Raw genomic sequence first — 20,464 nt, forward strand, 5'->3', positions numbered from 1 at the left:
AGTCATCATAAATAATCTGTCCCAATTTGTGAAGGACAAGGTTGTAGGTATGGTAAACACTTGAGGGGAAAAATGAACTTGTTAAAAAGTTAAATATGCAACAAAAATTTTTGATATTTGCCCCATAATTAGATGTCGGACAGGCAGTGAAGCAAACTTTTAAGCCAACTTAGAATCATTTCCCTGCACAACCTAAATTACATTCAGGAATTTCTATTGAAAACTGATAGCCAGTAAGTTTCGTTGCATGAGTACCACAAAAAATGTTCATTAATGTTAATAATAATCATGTGTGTTTGTTCTGTAAACTGACTTGTTCAACATCATTTTGAAAAAAGAATCATACAAATGATCTAGGGAACATGTAAGAATTTCAAACATTTGACTGTGCTGTGCACATTTTCTTTTGCCATGGGATAATCCTTGAATATGCCTGATAATTACTGTTTTGGTCCCATTAGCTTCAACACAAGGTATGTTTGAAAATGTTCCCCCTTTGCTTCCTTTTTCCCTCTCCTCACGAGAGGGTCCACATAAGAAAAAGGCACAGAAGCTTTGAATGCATCATCATTTTTCTTTTTTCAGTTTCTTGAAGACCCATTAAATATTCAAGAGCATAGTCCTTACATAAAGCCAGATCCAGAACTGGAACTGCATGTGGAAAGCTCTGAGCATAATGTAAGTTTTCACATTGGTGTTGTATTACGCATGGTACACTGTAGTAGTATTATGACAGGTAATTAGTGCCTTAATGTTAAGTAATCACAGGTAGTGGACCATTGTGACTTAGAAAGTACATGTTCAGTCACAGTAATGTTACCACCACCTCTGTTTGATGTTATATGCAATAGCAGCACACTATGGGAGATGGCAGCACTGGCACTGGAGGTTACATAAGGCATGTCGGGATAATATGCAGAAAACAGTGCACTTATCATAATGCGGAAACAGAGCAATTTATCTGACTCTGAGAGGGTATGATAATTGGCTTCTACACCAAGGGTGGAAGCATTCTGAAATGACTAAGTTTGTACATTGTTCACATGCTGCAGGGTTAAGTATATTGTGCTTGGCGAAATGGTGTTACCCAGCTACACTGTCGAGGCAACTGTTGTGCACCACAGCCCATAGATGACAGGATAAATGATAATTAGTTGAAACCTTCAGCTGCCGAAGGTGTTCTTGATATACCTCGATGGGGACAGCTGAAAATGTGTGCCCCGACCCGTACTCAAACCTGGCGTCTCCTGCTTAAATGGCAGATGCTCTATCCATCTGAATGTCTGGCATGCACCTGTTGAGCAACTGGCCACCCAGTAGAAACAAGGGGTACCAGCAGTGTCTTCTCCACAGCATGCAATGAGTTCGTGCAGCCATGCGTATTGCTGTTCATCAGTGACGAAGGCTGGAGTTTGCTTGCCAATCATGCAACTAGTCAATCACACAGAGGAGACCTTTTCAGATGAAACACATTTTATGCCCTATCAAACAGAAGACTGTTGGCATGTACGGTGTGAAACGTGTGAAAGTAAACAATGGAACAATGTGCATAAATTGTTTGAAGGCTCCAGACCAGAGAAGAGAGTATTACAATTGGGGTATGTTATTGTTGCATTTTCTGGGTGATATCAATTTTCTGTAAGCCACGATGGATAAACACAAGTATGCCTCTATCCTTGGGGACCATATCCAACCCCACATGCAGTACAATGGCATCTATCGGCAAGATAATGCAGCATGTCACACAACTTGCAGAATAAGTGCATTGTTTGAAGAGCACCAGATTACTATACTCCCCTGGTGACCAAACTATCTGGATTTAAACCCAATCAAGAATTTTTGGGACCACCTTGATGGGGCTGAGCGTGCCATGGAGTCACAGCTAAGAAACCTAGTGCAGCTGGCCACAGCACTGGAGTTGACATCCACATTCCTGTAGGTATCTTTCAGAACCCAGTTGACACTCATCTTGCATGTCTCACTGTGGTCTGTGCTGTGCAAGGTGATCATTCAGGTGGCCCATTAATGACTGGCAGTATATATCAACAAGAAGTTTTGTAAAATTTTACCAACTCTTACTTTGAGTGATGTAATGGATTTTACAAATAGTATTTGAACAGCACTCACAACAAGCATAGCTTTGTTAACTGTAGCACTTGTATTAATTTTTTTGCTATATTTGTATTAAATTAATGCATTAAATTCATATTTGATACCAATATAGCGAGGATGGCTCACAATAACTGGCAGTCTGTTTATTTGCCCTGTGTTGCAGTGTGGTAACAGAAATGTATGAAGAGGTGAAGCCATTAGCTGTAAGCAGTAAGATACACAGGGAGTTTCAGCAAAGTGCTTACAAACTTTCAGAAGAGCTAGAGTACATGTAGATGATGGAAAATAACACAACAATGTGTGGTTAGAAACATGTTTCTGGTGCAAAACTGATGGCACAAATTGCAAGAAAGGAAGGACACATACAGTTAGGACAGCTAAACTGCTACGTCAGCTTTGACTGGTATACACAGGAGATGGCACTATGTACACTGCAATATTACATGACAGCATGTTTACACATGCTGTGTAGCTTCATTTCATCTGCCAACAGAGAGGAAGTAGGGTGGCATGTTACATGAATACAGCACTTTTTGATAAGCATCCTGCACATGGGGCTGCTGATTGCAAGTGGCAAGGCACACAGCAGTTGAATGCCCAGCATCACCTCATGAAGCAAACTTGTCACACCTTCTTTGCATGCCAACAGAGGAAGTTGGCTGAAAGGGATCTTACATTGAGGGGATGCAACAGTGTGAGCCAACACTAACAACTCTAGTCAATGAGGAAATTGTTGTGGGACTTGTACAGAACAATCCTGGTGCCAGTACGCCAACTGTCTGTTGGGTCAGGGTTTCCTACAGTAGCGTCTGTTGGATCCTGCATGACAGCTCCACACACTTGTATGTTGTTACTGGATGAAAACATCTTTTTCCATGAGCGAGTAATGCATGGTGTTAGTTACAGATGCACTCAACAGAACCCTAATTTTGTGTCACCGTTTTGTTCACCACTGAGGCAACATTCGAATTGGAGGGAATGTTCAACCCACATAACAACCCTGTATGGTCTGAGGAGAACAGACATGTATCAAGAACCCATGCAGCCCAGAGATGGTTTTCAATTAATGTACAGGCTGGCATTGTCAAGGATCACCGTATAGGACTGTACTTCTTGTTCCAGTTTTGACAAGCACAACCTGTTACACCTTCCTTCAGCAAGTATTGTCACAACTGTTGTACTATATGCATGTACCTGTTGCTGTGTGTTCTGCCATATGTTTTCAGTGTGATGTGCCCCCATCACATAACAGCCTTAATGTTCATTGTCACTGGAGTGCAGTGTGCCATCAACATTGTATCGGCTGTAGTGGTCTTGTGCATTGGCCTGCAAGACCACCAGATTTCACTTCGCCTTGACGATTTACTCTGGAGATATGTCAAGACTCTGGTGTACGATACCCAATTAACAGTGCTGAGGAACTTGTTGCATGCATCATGGCAACCTCTGGGAAAGTCCAGGACATGTCTGATTTTGTCCTGAAAATTGGATCGTCCATGTCCAGGAGATGTGACACCTGCTGGGGTTGAAATGTCGAACACCATCTTTGATGTTGATCGTTGTCTGTTTTTGTTCTTATTCCTTCGTTTCTGCTGAACTAAACATAATAAATATGTTTCATCACCCTGTTCACGTCCTTCCTTTCCTGTGTTTTATGTCATCACTATCACATCAGAAAAGCATTTCTGCCTGCATTCTGTGTGATTTTTCATTGTTTACGTGTACTGTCTCTCCTGAAAGTTCGTAACTGCTGTACTTACTAGTCACTGTTCACTAAAGTGTTTAAAAAAACTGCCAGGATGACAGAAATCTTGAATAAGCTGTACGTAAGGAAGATGGTTTTATCCATTGCACATCATAAACCTGCATTGTAATGGAGCATTAAACTTAAAGAAACTTGATAAATTCAGGTGATACTGTATGGAATGCCATATTCATTTGATTAAGAACCAGAAATTACTCTTCTTTGTTTCAACTGACATTGGAATTATTTGCATTTCTATATTCTTTGAGTTTAATTTTGAATTGATGTACCACCTTGCTGCACATAAAAAAACAGGGTTGCATTTGAAAGAGTGAGCACTAGATGCAGCGGTGCCACTGAAATAAGATTAGATTTTATGATAGTTGTAGAAATTGAGGGTATACAAAGAAGATGAATAGAACCAAATTAGAGTTATGTCCTGGTGAAAGACAAATACAAGAAGGAAGTTTGAACAAATGTCTGATGGAAGACTGTGTTGCATGTAGCATAAATATTTGTGCACATCACATAATCTGCTATGACCATGGCGAAGTCCAAAGCCGATGTGGTGGGAAAGTGATGATCGTAGCCCACAGTGCAAATAGTGTTGGTCTGAAAGGCAATGCTGAGAACACAGACAAGATGATTCTGCCCTTATGGATGGTGCAGACTGACAAATCTGAAATTTCCAGCTTGCAGTAAGGCAGTCTGGAAAAATTTTGGTGTGCACACACATCTTATTGTAGAATATAAAACAAAGAAGTGTTAGTGCTTCCAGAACCTTGCAAATAACCAATTCAAGATTTTGATGTTTTCTGGACAGGAAAAACCAAGAACTGCAGGAAATTATCCAACAGCAAAACATTATCAGGAAAGTCTTGCATACCTAAACACTTTTGAGCCAGGGTTGTGAGCAGGAGTATATGTTAACCTGATAAACCCAAGGAGCAATAGGGAGATTATTAAATACTGAGCAAAAGCTGTTGTGGCAAAACGTGAGTGGATGGAGGTAGTAGAACAGTAGTAAAAGAAACAGCTAAATTGTGTGGTTATCACATGAAGATAAAGACTGAAAATCCTTTTAAATGTGTTGCATAGGGGAAAGAATGATTTGGTTCACAGTAAAGAACCTATTGCTATATAACAGAGACTGAAATCATCAGGATGTATGTTGGCAGAATAACTGTTCCGTAACAGTTATTATATTTTTCAAATTTCTTTCTTGTGCATAAATGATAATAACTGAAAAATAGGATGATATTCATAAAAAAGCAATACTGAGAATATGTTTACAGAGGTGTAGTAGCACTTGTAATTGGGATTTTCTTTGAGTTTGTTGAAGATCCATTGGGGATCTTTTGCTCTGCCGACTTTGTCATGGAAGACCCTGAAATAAATTTGGAAGTGAATGGAACTGAGAGTAATATAAGCATTCACATTCCTGATTTATTGCATGCAGAGTAAGAAAAGATGCCTTCTGTTAATTGTGTAATGTAAAAGATACCTTGCAGTGGGATAAGCACAGTTTAATTTTATGGACTAAGTGCCAGTAATAATTTATGAGCACATTTGTAAAATTCCACTTCACGTAGATAATCATCTGTTATTAGCTGACTGTTCTAAACAGAATCTGAACAAGACTTGTAGCTGTACGTCTAATCCAATTTTCAGTGACCCTCCTTCATTTCAAACACTTTGTGTAATATACAGGTGTGATGACTACATTAAATACACATCTACTAGAAGTGTAAATTAAGGTAGCATAGGTTATTTGAGAAACAATGCACCTCTCAGTAACTTTCATTTATGCAGTGCAGATGAATACATTGGGCTTTCTTATCTTTTCAGTGGATCATTTGATATTTGTGAGTTAGTGCCAAAAATGAAAGATCAGAAACAGTAGATCACTCTTAATAGATAGGTCTGTGACATCTGTTGTATTAGTTATTGATTTGTAAATAGTGAAAAAAACCTTTTGGTGAATGAGTCTGTGTCAATAAAACCATGTATGACCTCACAATTTAAGTCCTGACAGAGCTAAACAAGAAAAATTATCTTCTTGGAATCCACCAGTCTTGTGAAGGTCTTTGCCTGTGTGCCTTGTAAATGTATAGTTGTTGAACTAGAAGTTCAGGTATTAATGTCCGTCTCATGTAAGAGAGAGCAGATGGAGTCACTGCTAAACTTCTCACAGGAATAAAACAGAACTCAAATTAGAGAACATAAAGTACAATACTGCATGAGGTTAGACTCTGAGCCTAATCTTGTTCTCAGTGTTCATTAATAATCATCCAGTGGTTTCAAGGGATACAGAAATGTTTGATTATGCAGGCATGCCACACTCTGGGCCAAACACAATCATACATACAATATACATGGTATATAGAGGAGGACAGCTGATTCACAGCTAACAAGTAAAGTGTTAATGTCACTAAGACACATAATGTCATTTTAAACAAATAAAAGAAATTTGTTGGAATGGAATGTAGTCAGTAGTCATATACTAAATAAAACAGTAGTAGTGATGTATAAGAATTTTACAGAAGGGACATCTCCAGGCAGTGAAGAGTGAGGTGCAAATGATAAACTCAGTCGTTGAGTATTGAGCAGAACTGTAAACATCATTGGTGTAATGCTGAATCATATCTGGTTAGCATACATCACATAAACACAAGAGTCTGTCAGTTTGCCACATTAGCTTTCATATGCGGTCCTGGAGACTCTGGGTTCACGTCACTGATCCTATGTGACACCCCAAGAGGGTAGGGGGTCCACTGCATAGAGAGCTACTCTTGATGCAAGCATATGGAATGGAGCAGTTCCTGTGGTGTGGTGTGGCGTGGCAGATAGCCAGCCCCCCCCCCCCCCCCCCCCCTATCATTGTGTTATTTTGAAAATATGTAACTATTTAAATAATGTTGGTCACTTCAGAGAATCTATAGATATGTTCTGTGATCCTGAAATTGATCCAGTGCAGCACTTACAGGGCGTCAAGTGAGCTGCAGGAAAATGATTAACTTACTGTCTTTGTAGTGTTTCCATGTAAAATTCTGTGGCTTAATTATGTAGAAGAGTAGGCCTGACTGTTCTGATAGTAGCATTTGGGCAACAAGACTGTGTAATAGTTGTAACATTGCAAATCCTGCTTGTTAAGTGCATGGAAAGTTATGTCAGTAAATACAAGTATTTGTTACCGTTGTACTTGAATCTATGATTGACAAAGACCATTGCGGATCTCTCTTCAGAAAAAATGGTGGAACTACATTTACTCTTTCCACTGTTTTTCAGCCTTTATTTTGTATATTCATGGCAGAATACTTGTCTGTTGTGTTTTGTGATTTTAGTTGATTGTAATGACAGTTTAATGTGAAGATGGCCGTAATGAGGAAGATAGAGGTGAAAAGACTCCAAATCATCTAGTAAAGTAAGTGAAGAATTATCATAAAGATAGACCTAACTCTCTAAAACAAAGAGGATCAAGGAGACACATTGAATTATATGACTCTTGTGCAATTTCATACAATAATTTTGAGTTGTATGAATTTTTCAGAAGTATTGATGATATTGTAGACAAGTACATAGGCACCACTACCTGAAAGTAGTATCCTGCATTAAGGTTGCAGCATCTAGATGTGATTGGCTGGTGGTGCACTGCTTGAAAAGTAGATTGTGGAGGTTGGTTTTATAATGGCACATGGTTTGAGAAATTTAAGATAAGTCTTCAAAACATTATTGTGTTTATATAATGCTTATTGTTACAAAAGTCTGTGCCATATGCTGTAGGGTTGAGTCACTAGTCTGTTGATATTTTATTTTTGCCATGTAGAGAAATTTGATCAGTTATGGTGAGTTGGAACTCGTGGGTGTTTTGATTAGGATGGATACAGCCAGTTTTCAGAAGTTTCCAGTATAATAAGGAAAAGTGGATGGTGGATGGCAGAATTTTGTTTTGTGAGCAACCATTTTTGAGAAAAGAACCAAATAAATTTGTTATTAATCCAGTTGAGGACGGACGGACCTTGCAGTGGCTAATTGAAGAACTGTTGTGTGTCCAGATAAATGGGGAAGATAGGGGAATGAAGGAGAAATGGACCTCTGCATATATCCAGTAGAGCACAAGAAGTGATTTCAGATGAGGTAACTAGCACTATGTAGTGACACTGAATAGACATTGAATTTTCATGTGAGGTGAGAAAGAGGACAGTGTTTGGCAGAGTCCTTCAGATCAAAAAATATGGAGTGAAAATGTGATTGTACCTGGGTATTGATTACATTCTTTCATATGTTGAATAGGGCTCTTCATGTTTTGTGTGCGAAGTTGTATTATGTCATTCTGCTGTTTGGATTGTGAGAAGCTATGAGATTTTCCATTATTTTGCTGGCAAGAATTTCAGGAAATGGAACCATTTCATTAATAGGAAATTCCCATACTAACTTGAGATGTATGTCAACAAGCATAGATAGTGGTGTGCATTTTGATAAAGTAGAGTAGTTTGTTTTAGAGAGTTAGGTCTATCTTTATAATAAACATAGGTCTATTATGGATCACATTCTGTTGTGTTTGTTCTATTTATATGCCTGAGGTATTCCTCACAGGCTTCATGCAGTGATGAGAACTGTAATTCAGCACTTATCATCATCACAAGTGTGGCAAAGATACGGATGTGCTGTATGCAACTCCAAGAAATAGCTCTGACTTGAACATAATGTATAGCAGTAATGTATATATATTGAATCTACTTGTAATAGCATTTTATGCTTTGATTGGTAGAATGTCAGAGTGTTAACCAGATGTCAGTCTCACATAATGTTTAGTCAATTTGTAATAGTCCAGGTGTCATTTAAAGCTGTCAAAATATTGATTTAGTAGACATTAGCATCATATCAAGATTTAAGATTTCATCTAGTCAGGAGTTTGACTACTATAGGCCAAATGTGTAGTTCATTAGTAACACATGTGACAACTGGACTCGTGCCAACATAGGAGTGAAATGAACATGCTACAAAAGAAGATTAAAGTGAGAATTAAAAATCCAGAAGATGACACTAATTATGGAGACATTGCCTTCAGAAGAAGACTGATATGACAGTAGGTAGCTATCACCAAGGAAAGTCATATAAACCACATTGAAAGAATCATTACACACTTTATTGGACATTTGTAATTCATTTGAAAGTTTCATCCATAGTAAATCCTACTTTAGCTACATAAGCAACATAATGTTGCAAGGCAAATAAACAGTGGAATCGTTATGAAGTAATAATACTTAAAATGCTTAGTAATCAAAATTAGATATGAAAACAACAAAGACCATTCATGAACAAACAAAGTGGTTCAACTGTAGTAATACAAAGATTTATCCAATCATAAACAAGAAAAGTTTGTGCTGGATTTGCAAAGTCATATAGAAACAAACATTCAACAACAATGCTTAAAAGCAGCAGAACCAGGCAGATCAGTCGTAGTGCTGAGCAAAGGAATGCAGGTGGAGTTGCAGTTTACTGGATTTCCTCAAGACGGCAGTAGCAGCATGTAGCAATGGCAGTAGCAGAGTAGCACCAGTTGTGGTTGCTGACAACATGATCGATGAGTGACAACAACAACAGATAGTCAGTGGGTGTAATAATTTTTTTAAATCGAATTTTTGTGATTTATGCTATCAATTATTATGATGTAAACATTGCAAGCATCAACCTTCAGGGATCATGATAGACACAGTTATGAATTATGTTTGCAAGTTAGTGTTCTTATTTATTTTTAACACTGAAATAGGCAACTTTCCTAATACTAACAGACTTTTATAGAGTGTGTTATGACCGCAGAAGAGTACATGCAGGGAGTCTGAGAACAATTTGAGCATATAAATAACAGATTTACACAAGTGGGTAATGGATTCTCTCAACTTGAAAATGAATTGACACAAATTGGTATTATGTTTACAAATTAAGAGCAGATTCACTAACATGGATGTTAAACTTAACTAGCCCACTATCCAGCTTAATGGAAGAATGGATAGGTTAGAAACTTAGGATTTGATTGTGTTTCAGAAATAGATTGTAGATTCAAAATTTTAGAGGATAAGCTGGATGGCAAATATCAAAATGTACATAATATAGAGACAGAGCACAACAAAATGTAAAGAATTGAATGTTTAGAAAAGAATTACCAGACTCTAAAACACTGCTACATAAATATGCAAATAGGAATATAGACATTTGATCCATGATTATCAGTGACTTAGAACCTAGATTGCAAAGGCTTGAACTTGAATGGACATTACAAAATAAAGAAAATGTCTAAATTTGGGGAAATAGGTCCAGTCTCCAGTAGCTACAATTGTAGCAGAGGAAGCTTTAACAAGCAGTGGGAATTTTGCTATCCCTATGAGGAAGGGTCACTCAGTAATATTTCCAGCTTAGAATAAATAGAAATGGAATTATAAAAGTAGTAGATGATGTGTTAATGGACAGCAGTGTAGTAAGCATTAACTGCAATTATTTCACTAGAGTATGAAGTATAGGATTGAATCAAAAATTCCTATAATTACATCATCAGTAAGTGTTCATTGTGTACAGTTTTTAAAATCTTTTAAGGGTATGTTACCTGAATCTCAAATGGATTATAGTTAAATGCAATTTTTAACAAGTCATATGGAGTTAGTAAAAAGCCAGTTACCATGGAGAGTGAGAGAAAAGCTGGTAGGAAAGGACTGAAAGCAAGTTAACAATGTATTAAAATATTTATAACAAGCTAACCATGGAAATACAATCAGAAAGGGGGCAAACGGGTGAAATCAGCAGCAGCAGTGACAACAACAACACTAACCAACACAACAACAACAATAGAGGATCACATGTGCCTAGAGAAGACAGTGCAAATGTAGAAAACAAGGACACAATGGTCAAAATTCTATTGTATCTGGAATTAGATACAGAAACAGAACTTCCAGAATAGTACTTTCAGCTGTAGTATGAACACAGAAAGGGAAAGCAAACACTAACATCCTTCCAGAGAGGGGTTTGGTCTTCTGAAGCAATGCAAAATGAGCCACAAGAAATTACTTAAAAATTGATTAGATATGACTGTGACAGTATATTGATAGAAGAGTTATTACAAGAGAATATACAACCAATAAAATAATATATAAAACCAAAACCAAGAGGTATAGTAGGAAATGCACAAGAAAAATTTTGGTTTCTGGTAGAAATTTTTTGGTGATCACTATTTCTTGGATTTATTCCCAAGATTGCCAGTAACAAGAGGAAATATAACAGGAGTAACAGGTAAATCAGTATACAATGAATTATATGCTACAGTCGTATGAAATAATTGCACATTTGAGCAACTATTATTCATTGTTGCAGGTCTATATGTACCAGTAATACTAAGCATAGATTAGCTTTCTGAACAACAGGCATCATAAAATATCCACAATGGAACAATATTTCAATATGGACAAAAAGAAATATTTACAATATATGTTGAACAAATTGCTATGAATACATTGGATTCAGCTCTTACAACAAGAGCTGAAAGAGAACAAAGTACCAAATTTAAATTAAGCTGTTATGATTTAGAGGTAAAAAAAATGATATAATCAACAAATAACTGAATCAAGAAATCCTAATGCAAATGGAAAAAGCGGGTAAGATATTTGTATATTTGTACAATAAGGTAATTTCAATGTGGCCAGGGATTATTAAAGATTTTGTTTGTAATGTAAGGATCAGTCTTAACAGCCCATACTATGTAAGACCATACTCTATACTGGCAGCTACAAAGTCATTGTCACAAAAAGAAATTATTAGAATGTTGGAATGGAATATAATTGCTACATCTGATAACAGTTAGAAGTAGTCGTATAAAAAGCAGAGGGAACCATGAGATTCGAATAACATTCACACACAACCAGAAAGGGACAGATCACCCATAGGAGAGGATATGTTGAAGTTTGCTGGGGCAAAGAACATAAGTGCAATATATTTAATGTTGGGTACTTCCCTATCACCTCTAATGAACATTGGATAAGGCGATAGGTAGTGAATTTGGGGATAAAGTGCTAATGTACATGGATAATACAGTAAAGTGATCCACAACATTGAAGGAACACCTGAAAACGTTGGGAGAATTTTTCCCTAGATTGTTCCCAAGGTATCGCAATTATGTTGTCAAAATTACAGTTCAGAAGATAAGATTTAGTGGGACAAATTATGAATAAGTGGAAATTAAGCCTGATCGATGTAGGTTAGATGCAATTAAATGGGGTCAGAACCCTTTAATAAAAAAACAACATACACAGGAGTGTAATAAATCTAATATAATAGAACATAAACAAATGGCGTTTGCTAGTAGAGTGTGTATGTAACACGAGCAGAATTCCAGTATAACAAAAAAGAAACCTTATCTAGTGTACTGGCATTTAAAAAAAGCACATGTGGGCAGTAAATGGAAGCAATAATACACATTGATCATAGTGTGTCAACATTGCTACTGAAAAGCAAAATACAACATAGTAGACACAAGGCAGAGTTCTTTTTCTGCAGGAGTTTAGATTTTCTATTACATCATAAGAGGACAAGATAATGTAGTACTAGATGCTTAATTTAAACTACCTGTAGGCATTCAATCAAATTAAGATGTAAAAGGGGGAACTTTACAATTGAGTTTTTAAAGGATAATAAATACAGAAAAGATACAAGAACTTTGTCACAATTTATAAAAAGAACAAAGGCAAGATGTACATTTAAGAATTCAAATGGATAACTTACAGTAAAACAGAACATACACGAGTGACATGCGGTAACAGTGCACTGAAATGGTTACCACAAGACAGCATAAAGTTACTAATTTTGTATGTACATATAGAAATGCACATTTTGGTAACAAAAATGTATCATGCATTTGAATGAGTATTATTACCACAGAAATGTGTGTTGTCAAGTAAAGAACTTATTTAATTCTTGCAAGAAACTTCAAAAAGTTGGTGCAAACTACTGGAGTACCCATAATGCTGCATCGCATTATTCCGAGCAAGCTATAGGAGTTGTCACAGTGAACATCCATGGTCCAACACCTCAAGGCTGCGGAACAATGGGATGCATCTTTATGTTCGAATGTTAGTGTAAGTTGGTTAAAGTATACCTACTTAAAAAAAGCAATGGCCAATAGTGTACAACGAAATTAAGAGGTCATTATTTTAAAAATGTAGGTTAACTCAAACTATTATCTGACAAAGAAAAACAGTTCATGGCCAAATGATTAAAAGAATTTCTGCAATGTGCAATGCAATGCCTCTGAAAGAGTAATATGTGAGCTACACAGTTTATGCCAGACTACTGTGTGAATAGACATTAAGAGTTCCATGTAACTAGTAGTAGAATTTGGAAAGGTTTTGAATGAGCTACCACACGGTCACTAAACTATCTCCAGTGGAAATAGCAGGATGAGTAGAAGCAGACAAGTGGATTGAATGGCCATAAGATGTTATTAGATGATGCTGGTTGAGATTAGCCTTAATTAATTACTAAGAAGGGAAGTAGAGAAAAGGAAGAAATGGGAGAGAGGTACCCCAGTACAGTACCAGAGAGGAGAATTAGTTCTAGAAAAGCATTAAAAGTGTGGGAGCCTCCATTGTGTGAGGGACTATTTCTGATAGTAACTAAAATACCACACTCAAAAGTAGAGATGGAGGAAGGTAGTCATGTACAACATTCAAGATTTAAGATCATTTCTAACTGCATGAAGGAGTAATAAGTAAAAGCAATCACAATATGCAAAGTTGGTGGCACAGGAAATACATTCCCCAAGTTCTGACAGCTACTGGACTGTTGTCGAAAGGGTTACAGTTTACCTTTTAAAAATAGCTTGCAGTTATTTTAAATTGATTCTTTATCAGGGTATGAAGGAACAATTAATCAGTGTGGTGGTAGTCTTAAGTTGCTACCACTATAGTACACTTTTATGGAAGTATTTTTTTTTTTTTTTTTTTTAGTGGGTGCCCTGGCAAAGGGTGGTATTGACATATATATTTACTGGATTGTTTACATTGATTTTGAGGTTCATAAGAAATCTTAACTTGCATTTTTAGGTTGCGCAGTGAGCCAGTCAATTTTATTTTAAATTTTTATAAAAGCATGTTTACTCGGATGATGACTAATAGGCTCTGTTTTAAGTGTGGATTGAATAAGAACTCTGGGAAAAGAGAGACAGTGTTTAAGTCCGTATTACATGATGTGTGTAAACTTCACACCTATGCACCAGGACCCGTAGCGTGACATATTACACCAGCCACGTGGGATATACATGGCGCACACAAGGTAGTAATGTACAAAACACTAATAGAACTGTCTGATCTCTTGTAAAGTGATTCATTCTACTGTGCAAAACACAAGGGGGACTGTGTGACATTGGAACGTCATTCATTCAAAATATTTATGTGGGCTCAAGGTTTCTATTTAATAATAAATTGTTTCTTATCATTATTTATGAAGTAATTGTTATTCTATTATGTAGGTTACTGCTGTTATGAATTAGACTTGACAGTTCATTTTGTATAATGACACTTGTTTACACAGGCACATGTATACCAAATTTTACATTTTGCACCTGGCAGGCCCATTTATTTTTAGAACTATTGCCCTGGCAGTGACAGTAAATCTTCGGATTAAGACAGAATGATGACGAAAAAAGCCAGATATTGAGTTCGACTCCACCTGAAAAGAAGGAATGAAGGTAGAGGATTATATTGCTTATGAAAGAAGTGAGGCCCAAAGATCCACAAGAATTTTGGACCTTCATGAGGATGGACATGGCCTGTTCCGAGAAGCTGTTGTCTATGATAAAAGGTGGAATTAACAAGTGTCACACAGTCATGAGGGAGGCTCATCTTCTCGAAAGTAAGAATTAAATCATATGTTTATGTGTTTTGTGATCATACCAGCCTAGATCACCAGTACATTCCCTGTTAAGTTGCAGGCTGGTTGTAACATTATGTTTCCTGGTGACGGAGGACTCTTTTAGGAGTCTTTTATCCAGAGAATAGCACAACCCACCATTTCAAAAGTTGTTGTGGGTGTTTGCACTGCCGTTTCCTACACTTTAAACGACAAATACTTAAAGGTGCACTTGTTATTTTTCCAAGTCTGGAATATATACATATAATATATGAGTTTTTCAGTCCTCGTCTGTCGCACTGGGTGAAACTGCATATACTTTCTCACCATCACTCCCCATTTCTCTTTCCTGGCATACTGGAATAAAGCAAGAGATGCAATCAAACCAAACATGAAATCTAAAATCACCGTGTAATATTATATGCATATTACTCAGATAGAAACGATTGCCAATGTATGGTATCATGATACAGCAGGTACATATATACACCTTTACTCGTTGTATGCCTGAATTTAGATGCTTAACACCTCTTTGCTCCATTTCATTTCTATAATACAAAGCAATCAAAAGAGAAAATGCTTTCACAAACAGATAGTATAAAAGAAAGTCTACTGACAATTTCTTTTTTTTATTTTTTTTATTTTTATTTTTTATTTTTTATTTTTTTTTTTTTTTGCCTTTATGAAAACCTAATTACTGAAAACAATGCAGAAAATCCCCAAGACAAAAATATGAAATTAGCTACTAGCCACTGAATACTACACATTTAACAAGCAGAAAGCACTGAGGTACCCCCTTCTGCACATGCGCGAGTTATCGCTAGTAGTGAGCACGCATGGATTGACGCACTTCAGAACTGCTCTCTAGTCTAGCATACAGATAATGTGGCTGCCAATTTTCATAGTTTCACCTGTTCTGTCACTAGATGACCATCACGCTAGACCAGTACCATTCACGGCAGATTTTTGTTTTTTTGTTTGTGGTTTTAGGGCGCAAAACTTCTATGGTCATTAGCGCCCAGCCCGTGACGTAGGAAACAGGAAAAAAACGAAATTTAAAACCAGCAGCAATGGGAACAAAGTCATAAAATTTGAGAAACTAAAGGCAGAAGGAATGCTTAAAAATCCACTATAGAAAGGGGTTTGTTGTCCCCAAAAAAAAAAAATTTTAAATGACTGACGTCATTTCACTGTCACTAATAAACTGGAGAACGCGGTCGGCTGAGCGCGTGTCATCTGCTAAAATCGACGATAGATCAGGCGATAGCTGTAGACGTAAGCGTAACGGATTAAAATAGGGGCATTCAATTAAAAGGTGTCTGACTGTCCACAGCTGAGAGCAGTGGGGACAGAGTGGGGGAGGATCACCGCTTAAAAGATGTCGATGGCTAAAAAGACAGTGCCCTATCCGGAGTCTAGCTAAAATTACCTCCTCCCGACGACGCGTTCGGGAGGAAGAGGTCCAAGCGCAAGGAAGGGCTTTCAGTTCCCGCAATTTATTATGGGGAAGTGTTGACCAATGCGCATGCCATAAATGAGCAACTTGGCGACATAAACCGCTCCGTAGATCGGTAATGGGAAGCAACTGAATAGCTGGCCGAGGAAGAGAGACTGCAGCCTTGGCCGCTATATCGGCCGCCTCATTCCCACAGATACCAGCGTGTCCTGGGAGCCAGAGGAACGCCACTGAGATGCCCCCCAGGTGGAGCAAGCGCAGACAGTCCTGAATCCGGTGGACCAGAGGGTGCACAGGGTAAAGAGCTTGGAGACTTAGGAGAAAGCTGAGAGAATCTGAGCAGATTACGTACTGTATCCGCTGATGGCGGCGGATGTAGTGGACAGCCTGGAGAACAGCATAAAGCTCCGCAGTATAAACCGAACACTGGTCAGGAAGCCGAAAGTGATTTGGGGTGTCGCCAACAATATAGGCACTCCCTATACCTAATGATGTTTTCGAACCGTCGGTGTAAATAAATGTGGCGTCCGTCATTTGTGCACGTAGAGCAGCAAATGCCCGACGGTAAACAAGTGTAGGGGTACCATCCTTGGGAAATTGACATAGGTCTCGGAGCAAGTCGATCCGGGGACGGAGCCAAGGCGGTGCTGTACCCCAAGTTGTCAAGAAGGTTTTAGGAAAGCGGAAGGAAAGAGAATGGAGCAGTTGACGGAAGCGGACTCCCGGGGGTAGTAGGGAGGAGGAGCGGCCTGCATACCCTACATCAAAGGAGGCGTCGAAAAAAAGGTCATGGGCTGGATTAGCAGGCATGGAAGACAGATGGCTAGCATAATGACTCAGAAGGACTGCCCGCCGATTGGACAGCGGAGGTTCAGCAGTCTCAGCATAAAGGCTTTCCACGGGGCTGGTGTAAAAAGCTCCAGACACTAAACGTAATCCACGGTGGTGGATAGAGTCGAGACGCCGAAGAATAGACGGCCGAGCAGAGGAGTAGACTATGCTTCCATAATCCAATTTTGAGCGCACTAAGGCGCGATAGAGGCGGAGAAGGACCACTCGGTCCGCTCCCCAGGAGGTACCATTCAGGACACGGAGGGTGTTAAGGGAACGCAGACAGCGAGCCGAAAGATAGGAAACGTGGGAGGACCAGCACAGTTTTCTGTCAAACATAAGACCCAAGAATTTAGCGACGTCGGAAAACGGAAGGTTGACAGGACCTAGATGTAAGGAGGGCGGAAGAAACTCCTTACGTCGCCAAAAATTAACACAAACGGTCTTACTGGGTGAGAAACGGAAGCCGGTTTCGATGCTCCACGAGTGGAGGCGATCGAGACATCCTTGAAGACGTCTTTCAAGAAGGCTGGTCCGTTGAGAGCTGTAGTAGATCGCAAAATCGTCCACAAAGAGGGAGCCCGAGACATCAGGAAGGAGACAATCCATAATTGGATTAATGGCGATGGCAAACAGTACAACACTCAGCACGGAGCCCTGGGGTACCCCGTTTTCTTGGGAGAAAGTACGGGAGAGAGTAGTGTTCACCCGCACCCTAAATGTGCGCTCTGCCATAAATTCGCGAAGAAAAAGGGGCAGCCGGCCCCGAAAGCCCCAAGAGAACAGTGTGCGGAGGATGCCTGTCCTCCAACAGGTATCATATGCTCTCTCCAGATCAAAAAATATTGCTACCGTTTGGCGTTTCCGGAGAAAATTGTTCATGACATAAGTGGAGAGAGCAACAAGATGGTCAACTGCAGAACGATGCTTTCGGAATCCGCATTGGGCTGGTGTTAAAAGACTGCGGGATTCCAGCCACCGAGCTAAACGGTAATTCACCATACGCTCCAAAACCTTACAGACACTACTCGTGAGAGAAATGGGGCGATAACTAGAGGGGAGATGTTTGTCCTTTCCAGGTTTCGGAACGGGAACGACAATAGCTTCCCGCCATCACCTGGGAAAGGTACTGTCTGTCCAAATTCGATTATAAAGGCGAAGGAGGTAACACAGACTATGGGTTGATAAATGCAGCAACATTTGGACATGGATACCATCCGGTCCTGGGGCGGAGGAGCGAGAAGGAGAGGGCATGTTGGAGTTCCCGCATGGAGAAAACAGTATTGTAGCTTTCGTGATTTTGAGAGGAGAAAGCAAGCTGTCGCACTTCCGCTGCACGTTTCTTCGGGAAAAACGCTGGCGGGTAATTTGAAGAACTCGAAATCTCAGCAAAGTGCTGACCCAATGAGTTAGAAATTGCGACGGGGTCCACTAAGGTATCATGCGCGACAGTGAGCCCAGAGACCGGGGAGAAACTAGGCGCGCCTGAGAACCGTCGAAGCCGACTCCAAACTTCCGAGGAGGGAGTGAAGGTGTTAAATGAGCTAATAAAGAATTTCCAGCTTGCCTTCTTGCTATCGCGGATGACGCGACGGCATCGCGCACAGAGCTGCTTATATCGGATACAGTTGGCCAAAGTTGGATGGTGACGGAAAATGCGAAGAGCACGTCGCTGCTCACGTATTGCGTCACGGCATGCCTCGTTCCACCAAGGAACTGGGGAGCGCCGGGGCAATTCGGAGGTGCGTGGTATTGAACGTTCCGCAGCTGTGAGAATAACGTCGGTAACATGTGTGACCTCATCGTCGACGCTGGGAAAGCGACGGTCATCGAATGTCGCTAGAGACGAAAAAAGTGTCCAATCGGCTTGGGCAAACTTCCAGAGTCGCGAGCGCATATATGGCAGTTGAGGCTGCAGTCTAAGAACACATGGAAAGTGGTCACTCGAGTGTGTATCATCAAGGGCGAACCATTGGAAGCGCCGAGCTAGCGGAACAGTACCGACCGCAAGGTCCAAATGAGATAAATGTCGTGGAGGCAGACAAAAATGTGGGGACCCCAGTGTTGAGGCAGACTAGATCCGCTTGGTGGAAGACGTCTAGCAATAGTGAGCCACGTGGACAAGGATGCGGAGATCCCCAAAGCGAGTGGTGGGCATTAAAGTCCCCAACCAGCAAATAGGGGGGTGGAAGCTGTTCAAGAAGATGAAGGAGATCAGCTCGTGCCATTGGTGTGGACGATGGAATGTATACCGTACAAAGAGAGAACGTGTATCCAGAAAGGGAAAGACGGATGGCGACAGCTTGGAAGGAACTGTTTAAGGGGAGTGGGTGATAATGGAGAGTATCATGGAGAAGAATCATGAGTCCTCCATGGGCTGGAGTGCCTTCAACAGAGGGGAGGTCATATCGGACGGACTGAAAATGAGGGAGAACAAAGCGGTCATGGGGACGCAGCTTTGTTTCCTGAAGACAGAAGATGACCGGCGAGTAGGATCGTAAGAGGATCGACAATTCATCCCGATTGGCTCGAATGCCGCAGATATTCCAGTGGATAATGGACATAGGGTGAACAGGAAATGGAGGAACGTGACCAAGGGTGCTGTCAACTCAACGACTGCTCAGAGCTTGCGACCGACAGCATGGAATGGCATTCAGTCGAAGGCAGAAGATCCTGATCCATAGGTTGGTCAGGAGCAGCTCCTGCCACCAGCGATCGGCCGGTTGACCGGCCACCAGCAGTGCGCCTCAGCGACACAGAAGACGGCCGAGGGCGATTTCCGCCAGGTAGTGCTGTAGATGGGACATGCCTTGGCGGAGAAGGAGAGGAACTGTGTTTCTTCGTAGCCTTCTTGGAAGTATGATGTTTAGATGAAGGAGGAACCGGTGGTTGTGAAGTTGCGGTACGTAAAACCTCTTCACGAGAATGCTCTTTTTTCGAAGACTTGGTGTCTGACTTTTGGGCTCGAGATTTAGTAGAACCCGACGAAGGGTGAGCCATTGAGTGGGCAGGCGAAAGTGGTGAGGTTGAACGGGCGATCTTTGCGCTGGCCGATCTGACGACCGTGGTACTAAAGGTGAGGTCGCAAGTCTGCGTGGCCGCCTCCTTTGTTGGCCGAGGAGAAGCAAGGACAGTGCTGTATTTTCCTTTCTGAGGCACGGTGGGCTGTCGACTGGCGAATAATTTTCGAGCATCAAAGGTCGACACCTTTTCCTTCACTCTTATTTCCTGGATGAGCTTTTCGTCCTTAAAAACGGGGCAATCTCGAGAGGAAGCAGTGTGGTCACCCATACAGTTGATGCAGCGATGGGATGGAGGTGGACAAGCACCCTCATGGGCATCCTTGCCACACGTAACACATTTGGCCGGATTTGAAGAGGACTGGCTGGTGTGATTGAACCGCTGACATCGATAGCAACGCGTAGGGT

The 20,464-nt window shown here is 40.2% G+C and overlaps 1 protein-coding gene across 1 annotated transcript in view; it reads left to right on the forward strand.

Annotated features, from left to right (window-relative positions):
* The window catches only part of LOC124719744 (zinc finger protein 99-like), a 113,901-nt gene that overhangs the window by 26,469 nt on the left and 66,968 nt on the right, over positions 1 to 20,464 (forward strand). Inside the window, exon 3 of the mRNA XM_047244945.1 lies at positions 586 to 678. Within this exon, the coding sequence (XP_047100901.1) occupies positions 586 to 678 (93 nt within the window). The remainder of the gene's footprint in view (positions 1 to 585; positions 679 to 20,464) is intronic.

This window comes from Schistocerca piceifrons, chromosome 11, assembly GCF_021461385.2.
Source record: "Schistocerca piceifrons isolate TAMUIC-IGC-003096 chromosome 11, iqSchPice1.1, whole genome shotgun sequence".
NCBI classification, from domain to species: Eukaryota; Metazoa; Arthropoda; class Insecta; order Orthoptera; family Acrididae; genus Schistocerca; species Schistocerca piceifrons.